Raw genomic sequence first — 20,494 nt, forward strand, 5'->3', positions numbered from 1 at the left:
CGGTTGCAACAGTTAATTGGCGTCTGGTCATTTTATCCCGATATGCCAAGCGGGCCATTTAATGTCCAATACTAGGACAAACAATGCGGTGTAACGGCCCATGGGATGTATTCAACGACAATTAAAGATAACCGACATTTTGTAATGTTCTACCGCCGAATCCCGCGGGACTGGATGCCTCTGCTTCAAACTCCATATGCAGCTAACCGTCATCTTCCGATTCAGAGAGAGAATAATGTCAATGACAATCTCCAATTGTTTATCTTGGAGATTGGTTGCGCACTTGGCTTAAGACCGTCTTCTTCATCTGTTATCAATCTTAGGGTTATCAATCGCTCTAACCCCCTTCACAGTTTTGCCCGCATACTTCTCCTCGTGCAGGCTCACTATTAATCTCCCAATAAACTGGATCAACCTGCGCTTTTTGAAGATTATACGACATCCACTTCCGTATAAGATCAAGGATATGCCAAACTCCATCGACGGCAGCGGTGGAGAAGACGGCAAGTTGAGTGAGCAAAAGTCATTCGAAGACGAAGCCAAGAATGGAGATACTATTACGGCGAACGAGTCTCTGGTCCATAGACACAGTAATGCACCAGAAACCACAACCAACAAAGTTGGGACTGGGTCCACCGATGTCAGGGGTTTCGAAAGCACCAAAAATATCCGGGCATCCCTTGTCCGCAAATTCGACTGCAGGCTAATCCCGGCAATATTCCTTGCCCATCTTCTCTTCTTTCTCGACAAGAGCAACATTGCCCTCGCCCGCATCAACGGACTCGAACAGGATCTGCAGCTAACCGGGAACCAGTTCAACACGGCCCTGGCGATGTTCTTCATTCTAAATATCCTGTTCAATATCCCAGGGAACCTAGCTGTTCGTCGTGTTGGAGGGGCGATATGGCTTCCGGCGTTGGTCACAGCGTGGGGTCTTGTTACAACTTTCAGCGGATTTATCACGAGCTTCTCGGGCCTTTGCGCCACGCGTGTATTTTTGGGCTTGACGGAGAGCTCATTCCTGGGGGCAGTCTTGATTTATCTTGGCTTCTTCTATACCGCCGATGAGCTCATCCTGCGTGTTGGTCTATTCTACTCGAGCACCGCGCTCGCCGGATTCCTGGGCGGCCTGTTGGCTGCCGGTCTGGGCCAGGTCAGAGTCGCTGGTTACAACGGTTGGCCTTGGATATTTTTCATCGAGGGGTCCTTGACAGTCATCCTAGGGATCAGTCTTTTGTTTGTTTTGCCACATACACCTTCGGACGCGAAATTCTTGTCTTCGGCCGAGAGATCTCTTGCTATTCAGCGCATGCGTTCACAGGATCGGTGGCACCATCTGGGCACACCCCAGCCCATCGACCATGATGCAAAGGGGCGAGTACAGCAAGACGGAGAAACCCAGACGAACAACGATCTTCTCACATGGGCAACAGTGGCAAGCGCAATATTCAACGTCATCACAATAACTGTGGCTGTTGCCTCGTTCTTTTCTATACAGGCTATCTACAGCTTTGCCATATTCCTACCAACGATTATATCTGCGATGGGCTACGAGAGGCTTCAAGCTTCATTGATGACGGCGCCACCTAATCTCGCGGCCCTGGTTTTCACCATTTCTATTTGTTTCTGGAGTCGGAGATCGGGAAAGACTGCTCTGCCGCTGAACGTTTGCAGTATCACCGGAATCCTGGGGTACGCTCTGCTTATTATTGGTGCGAAGGTTGGGGTAGCCCCCCTATTCATGAACGCTGGCATCCAATATGCTGGGACGTTCCTAGTTGCCATGTCGGTTAACGCAACCCCCCCCTTGGCGTTGACCTGGATGAGTATCAACGCTTCGCCGCATTATGTCAGAGCAATTACCTTGGGATTCGTCCTGTCTATCGGTAATTCAGCTACATTCCTTGCATCCTTTACTTACATCAAGACGGAGGCACCAAGGCAAGTTTCTTCAACTTCTATTCACTTTGCAGTCACTGACGCGCACAACATCGTAGGTATCTGAAGGGACACTCTATCAACTTTGGATGTTTGGTGGGGCTTTTGCTTGTCGGCATCTGCTTACCAGCATACATGAAATGGGAAAACCGAAAACGCAGCCGAGGCGAACGAGACTGGAGGCTGGAAGAGAGTCAAAGGAATGGCCTTTCGGCAGAGGAACATGAGTTCAGACTCGGGTGGATGCATCCCCACTTCCGGTTTAAGGTCTGAGTTGGTGTAACTATGAGGGTTTGTTAGACACTTATCCCGTTGTTTAGTCGCTGGGAGGTCTTCCAAGACACAATGATAGCAGGTTTTATCTCATTGTTTGGATTTTTGGCATTTTGCTACGAAAGAAAACAAAAAACAATGTCACCATAACAACATGTTGCTCATATTGTCCTTTCCTGCAAAAAGTTTTGCTTGGTGGCATTAGGTGTTGAGTTTCCAGGTGCAGGGGCCAGTTCCAAATCGAATAATTAAGCATGCAAGACAAGTTTCAAGACTCGGCAAGCATGAACTCAACTCTAAATGCCCCGATAGTACTCCGTAGATAAACAACAAAGGTTTCGGGGAGGGTTATCGTGGCTCTGATCAAGTCGATAGACACTACTACGTAGTGTTCAGTTGTTGCATTGGCATCTGTTTATCAACAGCAGAGAGGTAATAAATGATGAGTGAAAGTACGTACCCAGTGTCTAAACGCCGAAGATGCGAGACTATCTCCGGGCGCCCAGACAACGCTAAAACTAATCGATGAAAGGATGCCAATTTGCTACGTAGGTAACAACATACACCGTCACTCAAACATCTCCTGTCCGCCTCCAGTTATCTTCCCACCCCCTCTCAACTTCGGACGACGTCGGGTACCTGTCACATAGCCGATACAATCCGTGCAGGCCGTGCAGTGTCGCAAGAGGGCCTTGCTAAAGCGTGCACCCCCGCAGATATGCCCGGACACGGCCTCCTGTTCTTCATTCCCGGCAACCCAGGGCTCGTCGATTACTACACCGACTTCTTCGACGCGCTCAAGGCTCGCATAGGTTGGGCCGATGGCCACGTCCACGTCCACGGGCGCGACCTCTTTGGCTTTCGCGATGATAGTCACGAGCCCTTCAGCAGTGACAACCCGCCCTATGACGTCGAACGCCAGATTGAGCTTGTCTTTGGTCATTTGGCATCGCTGAGACGGACAGACTCGCCGCGCAATGCACCTGGCAGGAAGGGTGAGCCGTACGACTTCGTCATTCTGGCGGGTCACTCAGTGGGTAGCTATATCGCTCTTGAGATATTCCACCGCCATATGAAGGACCCCTCACGTGCGCCTCACCTCAAGCTGCAAGCTGGCATGCTCCTCTTCCCCACTGTGACGCACATAGCCCAGTCGCCGAGCGGAAAGCAGCTCGAGGTCCTCCGCACGACACCCTTTCTCAATAAGACGGCGCATGTTGTAGCCCAAAGGTTTCTGGACCTGTGGCCGGCAGCGGCGCTCCGGTGGTTCGTTGGCACCGTGCTCGGATTTGGGCCCAAGGCAGCCGATGTCACAACCAAGTTCTTGAAAAGCCGGGACGGGGTGTGGCAGGCGATCCATATGGGCAAAGATGAGATGAAGGTTATAACCGAAGAGAAGTGGGACAAGGAACTGTGGGAGGTCAAGGAGCAAGACAATGGCGCTGGGGGGAGGGCTGCGCCAAGATTCTTCTTCTTCTTCGGGAAAAAAGACCATTGGGTGGGCGATCACTTCAGAGATCATTTCATCAGAGCCCGAGAGAAGCATATCGAGAACGGATGGGCACGAGTTGAGATCGACGACACCGGGCTCCCTCACGCCTTCTGCACAACAGAGAAGAACAGTGAGGTTGTCGCTGGCAAGGTAGCAGATTGGCTGAAAGAGGTTTGGGATGGTTTGGCACAGCCGGCAACATGAAATACCTAGGTTATCGAGCCAGATATAGTACCAAGTTGTATAGTCATTAGACAATAGACAGTAATGTATTTTTGTAGCAAAATATTGGACGCTTGTCGTCTGGCACGTCGATGAAATGGAAAAGGGGGGGGGGGGGGGGGGGGGGGGGTGTGTGTCGCGTCCACTCTCCCTCCATTCCATATATCCTCCTCTGCAAATCTTTTGTACACAAGTGTGTCAGTTGCTGTTACCCTTAACACACTAATACTACTCCATCTCAGAGAAGACTTCTGAGTAGTCTGATTAACAATCTGTATTCAAAATGCTCTAACCGATCCTGTTAAAGAATCTAGATCGGCATGGGCCGTCCAATCTGCATGCTCTCGACACTACCGGTCTGTATCATTGTAAGCGGCGATCAGCCTGACAGCTTTCTCGTCAGGATCTTACCTCAGTCTCTGTCTTGACTTTCCTCTTTCTCATGAGACCATAAATAAATGCTCCCATTGCCAACAGTGAAACGCCAGCTGTATCGCGTGAGTAATTGTCTTAATTACCAAGGTTCGAATGCAAGGGTTGGCTTACCAACACCACCGAAAACGCCTAGTAACACGACCGCAGTAGGGGTACCAGCGGCGCCACCATTAGGACTGCTCGTTGCCGATGCTGATATCGAGGACATGTGAGAGGTAGCTGAGGTCAAGGGTGGAATTGTCAATGGACCGGATCCCATCAGGGGAGTCGTAATCCCGGTCACAGGAGATTGGGGAGGTGGAGGAGGAGGCGGCAGCACTACCGGCGGCGGCGGCGGCGGTGCCGTACTCGTCGGTGGAGGTGGGGGGGGAGCTGGTGGTGACGACGCTGTCACTGGAGGAGGAATGGGGGCCGGCGGAGGAAGAATGGTTGACGGTGCTGCGGGGGTCGCAGTCACTGTAATCGTTGTTGACAACGTGACCATGACTGTCTGAGCTGGTAGAGTTACCGTCACGAAGGAGGTGACTGTCGGCACGTTTGCGTTATTATTCAAGCTTGTGCTTGACGCAGCTGGTGCTGCCACTACCACCGATGTTCCTAACGGTTGGTCGTCGAGAAGGCCCAAAACCGATAGAAGTTGATTCGGGTCCAGAGGCAATGCATTGGCACCAGGACCGGCAGCTAGCCTGGCTCCAGCGGCAACGGCTTCAGCGTTGGCAGTTTCGGCATCCTTCATTTGTCGACGCTCCTCCCGATGCCTCTCCTCGCTGTCGAAGGCGTTTTCTTCTCCCATGTTCATTGTGTTGGAAACCTCCCGCGCTGTCGCGACTTGGTGTAGCGCTGTGAACAAGTTCCTTTTCTCTCGGGAGTGATACTGTTCAAAACTTCAAGATGTAGTCTGAGGGTCCTCCAGTCGGTAGGCGAGCCGGAATCTCGTAGCTCAGTTGCAAGCGTCCTTGACGTATTAGTCCGAGTTTGGTCAACTGATAAATATCCTTGGGTGTCTCGAGGGGGAATCCGGGAATGCGATTGATGCGGAACCCATGCACTCTTTATTCGGCATTTGCTCGTCTTTCCTCTTGTGATTTGTTGAACTGGCTTTCATTTGACTTTAGGCTCGTGTCAAGCTCACAGGGCCGAGATGCCGCCACTCGGACCCTTTCAACCTGGTTTATGAGTGTGTTTCCTAGTAGGGAAAAAGGCGTCGAGTTTCTGAATGGAAGATCAACATGTCAAGGGGTATATCAAATAGGTGCCACGGCATGGCGACCGAAGAAGGGAGGAAAAGAGGATGCGGCGCAGGATGGGCTTTGAAAGAACGTGCGCTCCTAAATTGCCTCTTGTTGCTCTCTTCCCCGTTTCTCTTGGTTTCTTCTGTTCTCAAAGCTTACCCCCTCCTTCGGTTTGCGGTAAAGGGGAGTATGCTTTGCCCTGAAGGGGTCGGAGAGCCACACAGTCGACGCGTTGCAGGAAGAAGTCCTGCCGCGGTAACGAAGCTGTCTCGTTGTTTCATCCAGGAGGCAAAATGTCCGAAGAGATGGGATGTCCAATGAATTTTGTGTTTTGCGAAACAGTCTTCTGTAACTCTGTTGAGCCTCTTTGAGATTGCCTGTGCATTCGAGGGGGAATTTACGACCGTGCGTGGTATGGTGGGCGATTCCGGGCCAATTCCTACCAGGATTGGCTTGTTTCCATCACGATTGACTCGGAGATGGCCAATCGGTATGGTGACCCTGCTCTGATCTGGCTCTCCCTGACCATGTTCGTGGTCTATTAGCTGACGTCAGGTTCGTTGATGGCAACTGGACGACCGCGCCACGTCATAACAGTAAAAGACACAGTTGGGCTTCCATACGTGCTGGCGGCCGTCACCGAGACGCGCTTATATGCATCTGAAGGCCGAGAGCAATGAAATAACGGATGTCCTTGATTTGTACGTCCGTTATGTCTACTCTCTTTCGCCGACAACAGAGGGAAGAGAAGAAAGCGTCAAAGAGCTATGAATATCAACCGGCTGCAATCGCAGAGGCCGCCTAGACCTGCTTTGCGAAGAGGGATTTGGGGAAGTCTGACTACTGCATCGGTTGCCGCCTATAATTTCCTGGCCCACGACTTTGAAGATGTACCAGACCGATGTCGAGACGAAACGGCCTACCCAACTCGTCTATCTCGGGCCGGCTCGAGCATCCGACTCGGACACGCGCATGGCCGCAACAACTATCCACTGAAGCCACCGGCTATTCGCAAGCGCACATGGCAAAAGGACGAGAATGGGGAGCTGCACAACAGGTCTTACGAGGATGCGCTGTTTAATCAGTATGACGAGGCTCGTGGAGGACAGGATCGAAACCCTTTCGACAACTTGACCGAAGTCGAGAATCAGTACCACCAACACACCGAGACTGAGGAGCCATTTTCAATCTACCAAAAGAAGCAGAAATGGGGCATTATTGTTATTATTGGGTTGGCAGGGCTTTTTTCAGGCTTATCCTCTAACATTTACAATCCGTCCTTGGATGTTATCTCAAGGGTATGTTGATGTTTACCCCAAGTCGCTCCAATACGCCACAAAGGCCAACTAACCCCCTAAGGAACTGAAAGTATCTGCGTCTCAAGTCTCCCTCACGATAACATCGTACTTGATTATGCAAGCTATAACGCCGTTGTTGTGGGGTCCCCTGTCAGACATACTCGGCAGACGGCCGACGTATATCGCGTCTTTTACAGTCTACATTGTTGGGAACATCGCGCTAAGCTTTTCTCCCAACCTCGCGGTCTTACTCATTTTTAGGGGTGTTCAGGCTGCTGGAAGCTCATCAACCGTCAGCATCGGTATGTTCCCGTCCCACCTGTTTTTTCCCGCCTATTCGATTATGCAACTGAACGATGACCGCAGGTAACGGCGTTATGCAGGATATAGCACCACACTTCGAGAGAGGTGCCTTCATCTCCTTCTATCAAGCTAGTAAGCTGCCACGCTAGTTGTGTATCAAGATGAACGGATGACTGACCTTGCTCAGTTCGGAATTTTAGCACAGCATTCGGCCCAGTCTTGGGCGGCGCCTTGGCTAATTCCTTTGGCTTCCGATCAGTCTTCATATTCCTACTGATCGTGTCGTCGCTCATACTCACCGCCATTGTGTTTTTTCTGCCAGAGACTTTGCGATCGATTGCCGGTAACGGGTCGCTGCGTTTGACAGGCGTTTACAAACCCCTCTACTATTACATCGCAAAGGAACCGAAGTACATGCAAGATCCAGACGGTCCGTTGGTTCTACAAAAAATCAACCTCTACACCTTTTTGAGGCCGTTCAGACTCTTCAAAGAAAAAGACTTAGCCATCAACCTCGTGTGGGGAGGAGTTATCTACGCCATCTGGAACATGGTTACGACAAGCACGACACCATTGTTCAAAGCAAACTTCGGCTTGAGCGAACTTTTGCTGGGAGTAGCGTTCATTCCGAATGGTAGGAGATTTGTCCCTATCCCAAGGCTCCGAGGACAAGCGTCGATAATCTACCGAGGGTTGGGTTTGCTCGATGGTGGCTAACGTAATGTGGTCAGGTTTCGGAACCATTGCCGGCTCAGTTGTTGCCGGGAAAACCTTGTCTAGAGACTATAAGGCCGTCGAGACCAAGTATAAGGAAACGCACAACATTCCTTACGACGAGGAACTCTCACCAATGCACATACCGCCGGACTTCCCCCTGGAACAAGCCCGCTTGCGGCGTCTACCGTGGATGGTGTTTCTATTCATCGCTTCCCTCGCCGGATATGGATACTCGTTGGCATATCCCAGAATGACTGCTCGATCCGGTTGGATTGCATTGCCACTCACAATGCAATTTCTCATTGCAGCTTCAGCAAATGCTATTTTTGCTCTAAACCAGACCATCATATCAGATCTCAGTCCCGGCCAAGCAGCAAGCGCGACAGCTATTAACAATGTGGTCCGCTGTGGTCTCGCCGCCCTTGGCGTGTCCTTCACGGAGCAAATGCTCAACGCTGTTGGTCCTGGCACAGCCTTTCTATCCCTGGGAATGGCTGTTATTGCTGTCTCCCCAATCCAGGTGGTCAACCAATTCTGGGGGCCCTTGTGGCGAGCACAGAGAGAGATGAGGAGGCCCAGGATGAATACGATTGGTCAAGATCGGCAGAAAGCTTAAACATTAGATCTGCTACCCAAGAAATGACAGGCGTTTTGGTTGGCATTCTCGAGCAAGGCGTCAACGGTCGCGCGCAAAGCGTATTTGCTTAAAGTAATTACAAGGTTGCATTAGCATGAAAGTAGGAGTTTCGCCCCTGTAACTCAATGCCTACTAAGTCAAAGCACCCGCTTTCCGATCACCCCCACTTTGCAATCACCTATTTACACCAAAACTGCTCTTTTTCACTATAGCTTTAACTATATAACCCTAGTCTTAATAATTCTAAGAAAATTATCATATATAAATAATTATATAAAAAGTTTATATACTAGTTATATAATTTTTTTACTAAGTATAGGTAAAGTATTAGCTACTTAAAGCTAAAGTAGTAAAAGTGTTAAGGTTTTAGTATATTTTACTAGTATTTCTTAACAGTATTAAAATCTATATAACTTTAGAACTATAAAGTAAAAAAACCTATAATACTTTATATAGTTACTTTATAATATAAAGTATATATTTACTAGCTTATACTATAGACTATACTAGTTATACTATAGTATATACTTAAATATAAAATTTACTAAGAAAATTTTATTAAAGAAATTTTAATTTACTTATATAAGCTTATATAAGACTATATATATTATATAAAAAATATAACTACTTAATATAGTAAATAATATAGCTATTTATAAAGTTTTAAGCTTATACTACTAGTAAATACTAAGTTATAGCTAATAATAATTTACTAGTATTTTAGTATATCTTTATATAAAGCCCTATATCTTAAGTTATACTAATAGGAATATAGTAAAAAACCTAGTATAGTAAAAGTAAGTATATAACTAACTATAGAAATTTTTATAGAATTAAAGAAGCTAGGGTTATACTATTATAGCTATAGTAAAAAGGAGTAGTTTTGGTGTATTTTAGTGTATTTTGGTGGGGAATAGGTGATCGCCAAGCGGGGGTGATCGGAAAGCGGGTGCTTTGACTTAATACAAGACCATTTGACAGTTCCCCTAACCGCGTTGCACGTGTCCTTCTTCATCGTTCGTTCTTGTCAAAATTGTAGATGATTAGGGTTGGCGTGGATCTTTGCCCTGCGGTAGGTTCGTCGATCAAGACCTATGAAATTCGCAAGAAACTCGCAAGCTTGTGTCTGCCTCGTACTTTTGGCTTTTGGGGTAGGTAGACATAGAGTTCTCTTGAGGCGATCTTTCATGTTACAAGTCGTCTGGTCCTTGAGCTGAGACCTCTTATCTGAGCAGCGAGCATCCTGGTTAGAACTTCCAAAGGCATAGATACATGAGTCACGATGGGTACACTATTCTGGATGGTTGCCATACGTTGCCGTTTGACATGTCAGAAATCACCTGGTAATAATATCAGCCGGCTGCTCAATCATGAGTCGGTTAGCAACAAGTAAAGATGCCAAAAAGGACTACATCTGCAAGACTCTGCTGAGCCACTGTGGCTGATCATAGGCTAATACACGAGACGGAATTTTTCAACAGCCCAGTTGCAGATTCAAGACTTGGTATGGCGTCCTCATGTTAGCCTGCTAGATGTATTTGTAAACACAATATCCAATACCCACCATCCATGGACTAGCCAGATCACTTGCATCTGAATTTCCTGCCTTCTGCTCTGTAGCTGCCTATTGTCTTTTAACAAGGGAAAGCTCACATTCTTTATCATACCGGATTATCTACATACCCCGAGTGGCATTGTGTGCCGAGGGTTCTGCTATTAATGGTTGGAGAAGTTTTTTCTCTTTGATCAATACACAACCAACTACTTTATAGGAGCTATCACGTAGGTAATCAATACGTAGGTAATCAATGAATTTTCATGTTCAAGTTGTCACAACACAAGACAGGACAGGTAGATTTATTAGTTGTTGGTGGAGGAGCCCATGGGTCACGTGACCCACCTCCACCTCCTTCTCGGCCAGCCTCTGCCCACTGCGGGCAGCCCACTCCTAGTTAGCTTTACATCATAGTTATCGCCAATATCAACAGATATTGCCTCACCTTGCTACTCCTACAGGTTATAAGGCCTAGGTTAATACTAATTAATTTTCTTTATAATTAATTAATTAGCTGCCTTTACCTCTTCTTTTTTACTTTTTTAATAGTCTATAGTAATATCTATAAAACGTTATAGTTACTACCTATATTACTATTAACTACCTATCTACTATAGTTATATTACCTTATAATAATAATAAGTAATAAACTTAAAATATTACTCTTACTTTACTTCTACCTCTACCTATATCCTCTTTTACTTAGATATCTAATAATAAGTAGTAATTTATATAATAATTTAGATATACCCCTTATCTTATAAGGGAAATATATAAAGTTTAATATATTATTAGGCTACTTGTGGTCTAGGGGAGACTCTTATCTATATTATATATTATATTATCTTCTTTTATATTAGTAATTAACTACTATTATAGCTAATAAGGTTAACTACTAAATAGTTATATAGTTTATTCTTAAGCTAAAAGGGAAGTTAAACTAGTTATAATAGTAAGTCCTAGTTAATATATTACTTTATACTACTAAAGTTAAGAAATATATTAATTATAAAGTCCTTTAACTAGTAATTAACACTAATAAGTATAAGAATTAGGAAAATAAATATAATACTACTTATAGTATTATTATTAGTACTTATAACTTTATAATTATTAAGCTCCTTAATATAGAATAAGTTAATAATAGTAACCTATATACTTTTATAAAAATACTTAAGAAGTTTATTCCTAAGGTATCTAAAGATACTATTACTACTTTTATTAATAAGTTTAGTAAAGGTAGTGCCTAAGACTATAAAACCCTTTATAATACCTTTGCAAAGGTTTAATACTTCTAAAGCTATATTACTAGCCTCTATAGTAAAAACTCTAACTACTATTAGGCTATTCTTATACTTAACTACTTTAAGGTATAACTACTAGATACTTATAAGTACTACACTAATAATAATAAGATACTTACCTAGGTAAAGGTTATTAAGACTATTTATACTTTTACCTAGGATAAAGAATAAAAAATAGGACTTATTATATACTATAAGAATACTACTAATTTAATAGTAACCTCTTCTAGTACTAACTAAGGTACTACTTTTACTAAGAATATTATCTATAGTAGTTTTTACTTTTATTATAAGAAAAACTACTTTACTATAAAGTATTAGACTACTTACTTAGAGCTAGTTTTTACTAATTACTTTTATTATAATACTTTTTTTACCTATATAACTAAGTATATTTATAATAAAGATTATAAAAAAAGATTATTTAACTTATTATTAACCTTTATTTTTATTAAAGAAGCCTTAGGTACTCTTAGTAGCTTCTTTATTATTAGCCTAGCTATAAAGCCTAGCTATATAGTATATATAGCTATTAATAATAAGGTTATTACTACCTTTAATATTATACTAAATTTAGGCTACTTTAACCTTATATTTAACTTATTAACCTACTTTATATTTTATATAGTCTATAGTAACCTTTAACTTTTTACTATAGTAAATAGTAATTAGGTGTATCTAGAGGGCAGTAGTACTATTTTCTTTTAGACAAAGGATCTAGCTAACTTAACTTAGACTATTAACTAGACTATTAAAGATATTAAGTATAGTCCTCTTAGCCTAGCTAACCTCTTTAGCCTAGGTAAGTTATATAAGGTAGGTATTAAATATAACTATACTACTACTTATATTATTAATATTAAATCTAAGGCCTATTTAGCTACTGTTAAATAAATCTTTAATATTTATATTCTTTATATAACTAATAGCCTAACTATACTTATAGTAACTACCTTTAGGTTAACTATAGTTAAAGATAAGTGCTAACTAACCTTTAAGATAATATATTACTAACTTATTTATACTTATTTATTATAGGTTATTAAGGCCTACTATTAAGTAAGTATATAATTTATATAGGTAAAGATTAATAACTTTTACTATAAGGCCTACTACTTAGCTAAATCTATAAAGCTTATTAGCTATAATACTTTATTACTTTTTACTTTTATAAGTAAAGAAATCTATCTAGACCTTATTAAGGTTAAACCTTTTTCTAAACTTAGTATATAATATACCTTTTACTTTCTTAACTATTATAGTAGTTATTACTAGCTTACTTTATTAAAAGCCTATTACTATAAGGTTATTCTTAATACTATTAAGAAGTTTAGTACTATATTTACTAATATAATAGGTCTCTTAATTAAAAGTTAAATATATAATAATATACTTAAGCTTAAGAAAGTGCTTTATAATTCTTTCTTTAAAGGCACTTAACTTTACTTAACTACTGCTTATACTTTATTAATAAATAGTATAATTAAATATACTAGCTATACCTTTATAAAGGCTACTTACACTTTACTTATTAATAATAGCCTACTAAAGGATCTCTAGGACTATACGCTTAATACTATAGTGTAAATCCTTAACCTCCTACTATAGTTAACTAAGGGTAAAATAAGCCTTTATAAGATTATTACCTATAAGCTTAACCTTACTACTAACTAAGAACCTCCTTAAATTAAATACCTTTATACCTTTAGTTATATTATATATATATATAAAAAGGTAGTAAGTGCTCTTTTTATTTTATAAAAATAAAGCCTTATATAATAAAAGGTTACCTTATTAGTTATAGCTCTTTATATAGTTATATTTACTATATCTATATCCTTAATTAAAAGTAAGTTATCTATTACTATAATATTTATTTTTATAAAGAGAAAAAAAGACTATTCTTTACCTTATTACTAATATAAATATCCTAGTAAATACTAACTATAATATACTCTTTAATAAGCCTAATCTCTAGATTTAGTTTTCTAGCTAAGTCCTTAATTTTTACTTACTAGTTACTAAGACCTTATAAAACTAGTAGGCTAACTAAACTAATAGTAGTACTATTAATAGTAAGTATATTAATAATACTACCTATATAACTTTACCTCTAGAGGACACTACTATATTTACCTTATTACTTACTAATAAATACTTTATAAATAAATAACTAGATAAATAAAATAATACTTTTACTAATAATAAGTTTTATAAGGTTATCTAATAGAAGGCTAACTACCTTTCTCTAGTTATAAAGGAAGATAAGCTAGACCTTATTATTAAGGCCTTTACTACTATATCTACTACTAAGTATATTACTACTAGTTACCTATGTTACACTAGTGTAGTAAAGCTACCTAGCTACTATTATAAGATAGTAGGTATCTAAAACTATAAAAAAAAGGTATATCTCTTAGCTAATATTTAGGTACACTAAGATAGTTAAGGTTACTTTATTAGTACTCTTATAGTAGCTATATTATTAAAGGTACTACCTACTAGTTATAATATACCTACTACCTTTAAGAAGGCAAAAGAAGGCCTACACTAGCACTATTAGAAATAAGCCTATAATACTAAGATCTAATAGTTTAATAATAAGGAGGTATATACCCTTATTAACCCTTTAACTAGAGCTAAAGTACTACTAGGTAAATAAGTATTTAATATTAAAACTAACGTAAATAATAAAATTATATACTTTAAGGCTTAATAGGTAGTCTATAGTAACTTTAAGTAAGGTAATTAGTTATTATAAAAAGTATATATAGCTATAGCTACTACTACTACTATTTACCTTTTTTTTATTATTATTACTTTTTATAAATTAAAGTATAAAATATATAACTTTAATACTACTTTTCTTACTACCCCTATTCTTACTAGTACTAACGTCTATATTAAATAACCTACTAGTTATACTACTACTAATAATAAAGTCTAGTTACTTTAAAAGGCCCTCTATAGTCTATATAAGTTACTACTGTAGTAGTTTATACTTATTAAAGGTAAAATAAAGAAAATTAGCTTTTAGCTAGTTAAAGAGGAAATCTACCTTTTCTATAATAAGGACCTTAATACCTATGCCTTAATATATATTAATAATAATATAGTAGCTATACTTACTACTAAGATAACTAAGAAAGTATATAATATACTTACTAAGGTCTACCTACTAAAGGACCTTAGTAAGGCCTCTTAGTTTCTTAGCTTTTAGATTTAGTGTTTTACTACTAATAAGATTTATATTAATTAATATAAGTATACTAAAGGTATACTTTATTATTTTAGTTATACTAACCTTTAGCTAGTTAAGACCTTATTACCTACTAACTAGAACCTTCTTGTTACTTAGAATAAAGATAACTATACTAAAGCTAACTAATAACTCTATATTAAATAAACTAGCTACCTTAACTAGTTAGCTACTAGTATACGCCTAGATATTACTTTTATAGTTAGTAAGCTCTCTTAGGCTAATACTAGCCTATTACCTACCTATTAGGTAGCTATTAAGTACCTTTTTTACTACCTTAAAAGTACTACTTATTATAGTATCTTATTTAGTAAACTTAACCCTTTTACTAACGTTAGCCTTTATACTATAGTAAATACTTCTTTTACTAATAATTACCTATTATAGATATCTATAAGTAGTTATATTATTTACTTTACTAGCTTACTAGTAGCTTAGAAGTCTAAGTAATAGACCTTTATTACTTTAAGCTTTACTAAGGTAAAGTTTATTAACTTTATGCTAGTAGTAATTACTATAAAGTAGATTTATTACTATACTAAATAGCTTCTTAGCTAACTACTAAATACTTTAATTATCCTTTTTACTAATAGTACTAATATAATAGTTAATATTATAAATCCTTTTAATAAAGTATAAACTTAAAGTATTAATATCTAATATAAATAAATAATCTAAGAGGTTTATACCTATAAGAATATTACTTTTTAACTTATTTATAGTACTAAGATAGCTACTAATAGCCTTATAAAGGCATTAGCCTTAAATAAACATAAGGATTTTATTAGACTACTAGGTATAGTAAATAAGTTAAATTAATAAGTTATATATATATATAAATAAATTATATAAATAATAAATTATATAGTTTATAGTTTATATAGGCTTATTAGTATATAAATAAATTATTACTAGACTAATAGGTAAATTACTAGCCTTTTACTAAAGTTATTATATACTTTAAAAACTCCTTAGATTTAGAGGATTTAAGGTTAGGTAGTTATTTACTACTATTATTATAATATACAGGAGTAGGCTAGCAGAGCCTGAGGGGGAGTGTTGGTGGAGGAGCCCATGGGTCATATGACCCACCTCCACCTCCTTCTCGGCCAGCCTCTGCCCACTGCGGGCAGCCCACTCCTAGTTAGCTTCACATCACAGTTATCGCCAATATCAACGGATATTGCCTCACCTTGCTGCTCCCACATTAGTTGATGAGCTGAACCTAGTTATTGGTCTCTAAGCTCGGTTTGGCAAGCAATTAGGGTTAAAATTTTACCTTGAAGTAGGCTTAGTTGGGCTTTAGACTCAGAAGCTGGCGAATCAGATATTTATGCTCTTCAAGGAGTCTAAGGGAGAACCCCTTTCTTAAGTTCAGCCTTATAGATCAAATATATAGGCAGTAAACATGTAAAGGGGAAAGGGTAGATCTATGAATAGCGTATGTTTATTTTATTTTTTTTAATTCTTTTGAAGAACTCATCAAGGTTGCTAAATAAATTAATATCTCTGTACCCTGTGATTGTATATGATTCTACGATGTTTCTCTGTGATTCATGACAAGCATCGACATCAATGGAGTACTGATGTCTTTAGTCTCTGATTCACTTCACCTATCTCGATGGATATACAAGCCATAATGATTTCACATTGGAGGCACTTCTCTTTCTGACAATCAAAGCATCAAAAGCAGCACCTCCTATACTCATCAACATCAGAACTGAAATCAGAACACAATTCCCTACTTACTAGACACAAAGTCTCAAACAATAAACACGCAGAATCAACATGACAGAAGGCATGACCCTTCGAAGACCTCGGGTTCACATTCGCTTTTTGCTATCTGAAGAGGTGCCTGGTACCCATTGGTGGTTATTAAGTGCGATCATGCTGCTGATCTGACATGTTCTTGCTCAGGACGCTTCCAGATTTCTCCGAACCCTGGAGTTTTCGCCATGGGAGCCATCAACCGATCTATTGCTTGACTAGGAATTTAGGGAGTTGTCATCAATTTGAGGCAAGGCTCAGAGGACAAGATTATCATGACCGGCTTTGGGAAATGCTACAAGAAGTACAAGCAAAGAGGCTAGCCTGTCACCGACCTTGATGATGACATGGCAGAGTTTCTCAGCCGGTTCCCCTTTGTGATTTTCTTGATCACAAGAACTGTACTGCTCAGTGCAGTCCTGCTCTGCAGTCCTGGCACACCTGAGTTTCCAGGCTCAACTTCGCGAAAGTGGTGAAGACTTACCCTTCCCAAGCCGTCGGCATGGCAAACAGAAATTGCATTGTCAGCTACACAAGCGAGGATAGCTTGGGGTACCCGCAGAAACCCATCAGTCTTTATGACTTGGACATCTTTGATGATGACCCTGATTTCAATTTCTTAAGAAGCTCTACCAGGACCTATGACTTCTGCGTTGCCGCAAGCCGAAACCGAGGCGGGGACCTGCCGCAATTGATTTATGGCCATGAAGATGGGTCAGAGAGTGAAGGTCACTAAATGGAGAAGACAACTCTCATGATGAATCAATGGACGATTTATCGGTTTAAGATACAGATGGGGAGATGGGGTCCACGTGCGGCCATAACACCAGCTAAGCATAAAGTCAGAAGCAAGCAAAATCTGAAGTACAGGTAGTCACAGAACTACCAGGATTAGTTTTTGAATTAAAAGTAGTGCATAAGAAGAGTGCCTTGAGCATGTATCCTTAGTCAATGATTAGGGAAGAAGTCCTCAGTTGGTTCGCATAAAGCTCTTTACTTTCCTTTCGTAAGTACAGTATTTGCTTAGTCTCAACATAATGCTTCCCACAATGACACATTCATCGTGCAGTAGCTATGTTGATCTTTGCCTTTCCAATATTTTTTTGATAATAGAACCGGTTAGAGCTTACCGCACTAGCTTCTTTTCAACAGCACAGATACATAAAAACTGAGATATAAAATGGCAGTGGGCGTACATCGACAAGATCAGAAGCAATTGTAACTAGTAGATTCACTGTCAAATGTCTGTACCCAGATTGACAATGTCTTCAATATTTATCTTTGAGATTACTATAGATACAGTTGAAGCAGAATCTAGAGTTGCTTTCCAGTAGAAGGCACAACCAAACTGTCAGTCCTTGGAGAGGCACAGGCCTGTAATAAGACATCTGGAGAGCCCCCGGCGTGCTCCAAGGAAGGACCTTGACAATCCTTTGAATGTAGCTCTAAGAAACCGTTTGTAAGACGCTTCTGAAACTAAATTATTCACTCTTCCCAATGGTCTGCCGACTCATAGCGCTTGACTGGGACACCAATGGCAGAGACCTCTCCCCGAGCATTGATTCCACCGTGGCCAACAATAACCTTCCTCTCCACATCAAAACAGTTTGTTTTATATATGCTGTCGCAAAGGCTGTATAGTCGCTTGACAGTCATATCGCAGTAGGCTTTCTCTCGGAGCGAGACGACATCGTACCCATACGATGAAGTACTGTTGCAGACCAGTGAAGCCTCATGGCCCTCCGCTCTGGTTATGATGAGGCGGCTGGTATCCACATTTGCGCCTGACCTTTTTGCGAGCTTCTTTCTCTTGCCTTCCAGTTGGATGGCTGTTGACGATCGTTTCCCAATGGGCTCGGGATCCGTGTCGGCATCCATGTCCCACTTGACCTTGTCGATGGCTTGTTTTGGGTCCTTGTCTCTGCCTTCCAAGCCAGTGATTGCATCGGGGGTGTATTGCAAAGGAGGCTTGAAAATCGGTATCTCGCTGCCTTCCCATAGGTTCTTCCAGAACGCCAAACGTGGTGTGCTTTTGCACATGTAATCTTTGTTCTCTCTGTACATCTTCACCTTGTCGGGAGTTCCAATGAAGTCAGGGAGATGAAAGCTCATAGACCGCGCGTTGAAACTGTCTGTGTGGTCCGCATCTAGCCAGACGCACTTAGGATGTGGTAGTTTGGCGTCAAGTCGTCGCCGACTCAAGAACCAACTCTGGCCGCATCGAGCAGCTACGTCGCCAAAGAGGACAGCAGAGAGCTTTCCGTTTGAAACTTGTATAGCTGAGATACATACAGCGTCTTCGCTCCATTGGTACAAGGTCACATATTTTGGCGTTTCCATTGGGTTGTCGTGTTTGTCGTGCTGGATCTTGATTATATGATCATCAAGGTTGTTGTTCTTCGAAATTGTGTTGTGATCTCTTGAAGTCCGAGTTCCCACCCTAAATCCGTTGTCGTCCAAAAGCTCAATTATTGGCTCGTGGCCGCCTGCACCTCTTTCGTCTCCAAGCATCAGGGTGACAAGGGTGTAGTTCACATGCTGTGAGGGAATGCCTCGGTCGTGGGACCACTGGACGTTGAAGATATAATCGTTGACACCAACAAGAATGCCCAGGAGTAAGCGTCCTGCGACCATTGTGATGGACTTTTCTGCGGAAAGAAAAACAATGTAGACGTCAATTATCGCCCCTCGTGTTCTCAATCCAGGGCAAGGACTTGTAGTCTGAAATGCCCCAAGAAAGGGTAGTAGAAATGAAGTGAGACTTGTTATCTACTAAGCAACTGGACAACTTGATGTAAATACAGCTAGCTGGTCTGTGAACAGCGACTTTTTAAAGATTTATCATGCGATACTAGGAAAACCCTTTTCGGGGTGCTTGAGCGTCTTGGGCAAAGGACATTACTGCCAGTAAACTTCATTTAACAAGTAAGGGACTAGAAAAGGGATACATTTCTTTCGAAAGCCCACAAAGATCGATAGCACCAAGGAGGTAAGGGAATAGACCCTGGGTACTTCGCCTCGACGGGCTTACCAGCTTTGAAGGGAAGAAAAATATCTCCTAGGATGTAGACTAATAATAATTGCCTCGGACTTTACTTCAGACTCTAGCCAAATCATCTCAGAAGAACCAACGCATAAATCCATGTCTCATTCAGTTCTTGAGTAGAAGTCAGTTTAAGCAAAATATGTACATGTAGATCCAGTTTGGTGTGGTGTTTCCTAACGCTCTATCAATCCCAAGGATTGCTTACTTGACCTCTTTTGTAGGCCCAAAGAATCGCATTTTCCAGACTCCAGTGCATTACGTGTTCCACAACTCATAATGGTTTCACAAGAGACGCTGGTAAACCCCAATCTGTGCTCCCTGGCAATAAAATTTTTGTTGCCTTGTCAGTGCACAGTTTTCCTGGATTCTTCTCCCCTTCTCTTTGGATCTTTTCGATTTTCTACTTTGTTTGTTCAGTATTCAAAGGAAGAAAGACCTCTGATAACCGACAACGCCCAGTAAAAGCAGTCAAGGGCTGAATACCGAATTCGCCAGGTACCAATCTCTGGGACGACAAAGCAGGGTGAGTTTAGGCTCGTTTGTTCAGTTATAAAATCACAGAAAGGGACCTTACTATCATGATTTGCATGAGGTTATTTTGGAGCGCAAAGTACAGGAGGCATTCATTGTGAAGCATTCAGACGCCAATTTGCATCCCTCTTATGGGAAACACTCGGTTTTTGGCTGGCCAAGCTTTATCATACACTTGACTTTGCCAAGTCTAGAACAGTAAAGCCCATATCCATTCAATACGCAATTTGCCTTTACATTGCTCAAAAGCCTGGGCCATGTGACTTTCTCCTCGTGACCACTTCACTGAAACTATCTAGCCTTCTAGGAAATATGTCTTGTAGCTGCAACAAAAGATATAACTTGCATCCACTGTGATCGCTTATTTCCAATAGCATGTGTAATCCAATCGTATTGGTGTCAAAGATAAACAAAGGTTATTGATGGGTATGGAACGCATCTCAAGGCCAACACGTGAAGAGTCAGCAATACTTATCATGTCACGA

General features: G+C 41.0%; 6 protein-coding genes across 6 annotated transcripts; 4 read left to right on the top strand and 2 right to left on the bottom strand.

The window, feature by feature from the left end:
* Nucleotides 1–466: 466 nt before the first annotated feature.
* Nucleotides 467–2,005, top strand: LY79DRAFT_526293 (major facilitator superfamily transporter; the record flags this gene model as incomplete). The annotated part of the gene is made up of 1 exon (XM_060555825.1): nt 467–2,005. The coding sequence occupies one exon, from the start codon at nt 467–469 to the stop codon at nt 2,003–2,005; it is 1,539 nt and encodes a 512-aa protein (XP_060408824.1).
* Nucleotides 2,006–2,776: 771 nt separating this feature from the next.
* LY79DRAFT_569038 (uncharacterized protein) lies at nt 2,777–3,984 on the top strand. Its single transcript, XM_060559022.1, has one exon. The coding sequence runs from the start codon at nt 2,930–2,932 to the stop codon at nt 3,905–3,907; it is 978 nt and encodes a 325-aa protein (XP_060408825.1). The 5' UTR covers nt 2,777–2,929; the 3' UTR covers nt 3,908–3,984.
* Nucleotides 3,985–4,235: 251 nt separating this feature from the next.
* Nucleotides 4,236–5,159, bottom strand: LY79DRAFT_526218 (uncharacterized protein; the record flags this gene model as incomplete). Its single annotated transcript, XM_060555820.1, has 3 exons — nt 4,236–4,283; nt 4,337–4,413; nt 4,472–5,159. The coding sequence occupies 3 exons, from the start codon at nt 5,157–5,159 to the stop codon at nt 4,236–4,238; spliced, it is 813 nt and encodes a 270-aa protein (XP_060408826.1).
* A 1,200-nt stretch (nt 5,160–6,359) lies between these two features.
* On the top strand, nt 6,360–8,556 carry LY79DRAFT_641782 (major facilitator superfamily transporter; the record flags this gene model as incomplete). The annotated part of the gene is made up of 5 exons (XM_060562357.1): nt 6,360–6,890; nt 6,952–7,192; nt 7,257–7,325; nt 7,381–7,827; nt 7,925–8,556. The coding sequence occupies 5 exons, from the start codon at nt 6,360–6,362 to the stop codon at nt 8,524–8,526; spliced, it is 1,890 nt and encodes a 629-aa protein (XP_060408827.1). The 3' UTR covers nt 8,527–8,556.
* Nucleotides 8,557–16,453: 7,897 nt separating this feature from the next.
* LY79DRAFT_594076 (uncharacterized protein) lies at nt 16,454–17,168 on the top strand (the record flags this gene model as incomplete). Its single annotated transcript, XM_060561640.1, has 3 exons — nt 16,454–16,516; nt 16,663–16,736; nt 16,886–17,168. 3 exons carry the CDS (start codon nt 16,454–16,456, stop codon nt 17,166–17,168), a joined length of 420 nt encoding a protein of 139 aa, XP_060408828.1.
* Nucleotides 17,169–17,917: 749 nt separating this feature from the next.
* On the bottom strand, nt 17,918–19,066 carry LY79DRAFT_594077 (uncharacterized protein; the record flags this gene model as incomplete). The annotated part of the gene is made up of 1 exon (XM_060561641.1): nt 17,918–19,066. One exon carries the CDS (start codon nt 19,064–19,066, stop codon nt 17,918–17,920), a length of 1,149 nt encoding a protein of 382 aa, XP_060408829.1.
* Between the last annotated feature and the right edge of the window lie 1,428 nt (nt 19,067–20,494).

This window comes from Colletotrichum navitas (assembly GCF_030913465.1).
Source record: "Colletotrichum navitas strain CBS 125086 chromosome Unknown LY79scaffold_97, whole genome shotgun sequence".
Classification (NCBI taxonomy): domain Eukaryota; kingdom Fungi; phylum Ascomycota; class Sordariomycetes; order Glomerellales; family Glomerellaceae; genus Colletotrichum; species Colletotrichum navitas.